This window comes from Elephantulus edwardii, unplaced genomic scaffold, assembly GCF_000299155.1.
Source record: "Elephantulus edwardii isolate Elephantulus edwardi_28Jun2011 unplaced genomic scaffold, EleEdw1.0 scaffold00088, whole genome shotgun sequence".
NCBI classification, from domain to species: Eukaryota; Metazoa; Chordata; class Mammalia; order Macroscelidea; family Macroscelididae; genus Elephantulus; species Elephantulus edwardii.
Window position 1 is genome coordinate 8,045,461 of NW_006399838.1, and position 3,279 is coordinate 8,048,739.

At 38.8% G+C, this 3,279-nt stretch overlaps 1 protein-coding gene across 1 annotated transcript in view; it reads right to left on the reverse strand.

The window, feature by feature from the left end:
• Positions 1 to 3,019, reverse strand: part of SAMD7 (sterile alpha motif domain containing 7) — a 74,022-nt gene extending 71,003 nt beyond the window's left edge. Inside the window, exon 1 of the mRNA XM_006890385.1 lies at positions 2,934 to 3,019. Within this exon, the coding sequence (XP_006890447.1) occupies positions 2,934 to 3,019 (86 nt within the window). The remainder of the gene's footprint in view (positions 1 to 2,933) is intronic.
• Positions 3,020 to 3,279: the final 260 nt, after the last annotated feature.

Below are 3,279 nucleotides of genomic sequence, written 5' to 3' on the forward strand. Positions count from 1 at the left end.
CCTCTGGGATTGTAGTTGCACCTCTTTACCACTAGGCCACCAGAGCTCCCCTTATCTCTACTTGTTTTTACAAACAGTTTACACACAGCCCAGCACAAGTCTCTAGGCCGTAAGCGATTTATATGATGCAAAATCAGTACCGCTCATTAAACTATTCACAAGCTCTTTTGAAAGAAATCATACTATAACTTTTTTCTTAGGAGAGTTCTTGTCATTTGTAAAACTCAAGCATTCGATGAGGTGACCTCAAGGAGCCTTTTTTAATAATCTATGTTTTTTTTTATTTTTATTTTTTTTTAAATTTAGGTTGTTTATTTTTCATTTCAATGAACAGAGATTTTGGGATTCCATTCATTCATTGTTGCACCCTTCTCCCCGCACAAACCCCTCATAATCTATGTTTTTAAAAACTACCAGTCTGTGGCACATTAACCAAGACTGGAGAAAGCATGTATGAGAAGCTGTGGTATATTCACACAATGGAATACTATGCAGCACTAAAAACCAAGAAACTAATAAAATATTATGTAAAATGGGTGACCCTAGAGGACATTATGCTGAGAGAAATATCTCCGTCACAAAAGGACAAATATTGCATAATGCCTCTGTTATAAGACAGGACTGACATGGGACAAAGAAGAGCTAAATAATGTTCACTGTGTTGAAAAAGATGAGAGAAAACTGTTTAAAGGAATATATGATTAGGTATTATTTTCATGACAACAGTCTAGAATAAGAGTAGCACAGCAAGCTGGACTGGGGGTAGGGAGGAAATTGTGCAAAAAAGAAAGAATTTTTTTCAGAGAGAAAAGTGAACTTGGCGGGGGGGGGGGGGGGTGGGCTAGGGAGGAAAATGCCCAACATTGAAAGAATGGAAATCCAAGTTCTCTGTAAACTTTTGTTAAAAAATCTCAATTAATAAAAAACATGGAGGGGAAAAGGTTAGGGATAATTTTTTACTAATTAAAATCTTCTATTTAAAACAAAACAAACAAAAAAATAAAACAATGTAATAGATTGCAAGCTCTTTGTAGCCACCCAATTCAAAGTGGCCGCCCCACAACAGGTGAGCATCTGTTGTTCCTACCTGAGCAGACACGACCAGACAAGTTCGGCACAGCTGCCGAAGCTGCATTAGGTGTAACAGAGGGTCCATACGTGTGAGAAGCACAAAACTGTCTCTGGTCAGTTGGAGGTACAGCAGAAGACAATAACTCTCTGGGAACGAGAGATAAAGTAGCTGAAATGAGGCTGGAGGAAGAGGCCATTTCTGCAGTACTTTGCTCAGGCAGTTGTTTGCAGTGCGTGAGATTTCTATTGGTTTGATTTTGTGTTGTGTTTTCCGTATGGAATTTTACCTTCTCTTCCCAAAATGAAGCATAAAATTGTGCCATCACTTTTGGAGTAAGTGGAAATGTGGGAAGGAAGATTAAGACCTTGTTATTACGCAAGGATTGATCTAACAAAACCAAGAAAAAGAAAAAGGAAAGTTCTAGGGATGTCTCGAGAATTGTTTTCTTGCCTAATGCTATTTCAGTAGCTGTAATGCAATAATTACAAGATACTCTGCTGATTACAGCTTCCAGACACCTCCCACCACCTCCCCTTCCAAGCCCCCTCGACTTACTCATTCAGCAAAGATCTAAGAAGCACTGGTAGAACACCCTAGAACCTTAAGAATCATATGTGTGTGTGTGTGTGTGTGTGTATGTATATGTATATATACACACACATACAAATGTAACCAAATCAATACCACTCTATTTTAAACATTTTTACTCTTAAACCCCAAATTCTTTCACATGCTGTTGAAATACTTTGGCTTGATTGGTTATCTGGGATTTTATATGATATCCGAGCAGACAATTTATTCTTTTTTCCTCTCTTTTTTATTACTAATTTTAATAAAAAGTTTACAGACTTTGGATTTCCATTCATTCATTGTTGCCCTTTTCTCCCTGCTCACCCCTACCCCCCCAGTTCTCTCTGCTCTTTGAAAAGTAAAAGAAAAATTCTTTCATTGTTATATAAGCCCTCTCCCCACGTCCACTCCACTATGCAGACTTCATTCTGAACTCCTGTCATGACAATAATACCAACTAATATATCCTTTTTAAACAGTTCTCTCCCTCTTCTATTTCAATTCAGTATACATAATTTATCCCCTCTTTTCTTAAGTTTTATTTAACCCTGATGTCAGTCCCATTTTACAACAGTGTCCCTATGCAATATTTGTCCTTTTGTGACTGAGGCATTTCACTCAGCATAATATCCTCTAGGGTCACTCATTTTGTATAACATTTCATTAGTTTCTTGTTTTTCAATGCAGCATAGTATTCCATTGTGTGAATATACCACAGCTTCTCTATCCATTCTTTTGTTGATGGGCACTTGGGTTGTTTCCAACTCTTTGCTATTGTGAACAAAGCTGCAATAAACATGGGTGTGCATTATTCTTTATTCTTTCTACTAACCTCCAGTAATGACTAGAAGCCCAGCTTTTCTGTTCAGACTCAGTGAAAAAATGAGAAGTAATGGTTCTTACCTTCTCAGACAATCAAATTATTCTGAAGAAGGAAAGACAGGCAATGACCAGAAAATGCAGCCAGAATACTTACAGTTTCACTTGTATGGAAAAGAAAGAATTGCACCTTTCCAGGAAATCTAAATGCCTGTACCTGTGCGGTACCTGTCACATACCAGCGCTGCTTAGATCGTTGCTGAGTGAGTAGGTCGAGGGGACTTGGGAGGGGAGGTGGTGGGAGGTGTCTGGAAGGTGTGATCAGCAGAGTATCTTGATGTGAATTGTTGCACTGCAGTTAACTGAAACAGCATTAGGCAATAAAACAACACTGGAGGTAACACCATTCTAAACACAAAGATAATTCATTCACTTTCACCTGGGGTGGGAACACTATAACGGAAAGAAATACCTTTCAACTGTTCGAAGTTCATATGGTGAGGGACCCACTGGGGTCTTCTGCTGCCTTGATATTGTCAATAAAGGGTTCACAGCCATTGTAGGATTTATCATCATCAGCTTTTGCCACCGGTGGAATTCTAAAAAGGACCAGATTACAACAAATGACTCCTTTTTTGAGAACGATTTGGAATTTTTTTGAACAAGGTGAAAATCTTTTGTATCTTCCCTGCACTGGAGAAAGACATACAATAACATCTTCGTAGTAAGCACCCAGGCACAACAGAGGAACGTGGTATTTTACAAATGTGCCCTTGAACTCGCCCCGCAGGCCTCTGGTTATGGCACACGGCACTGCA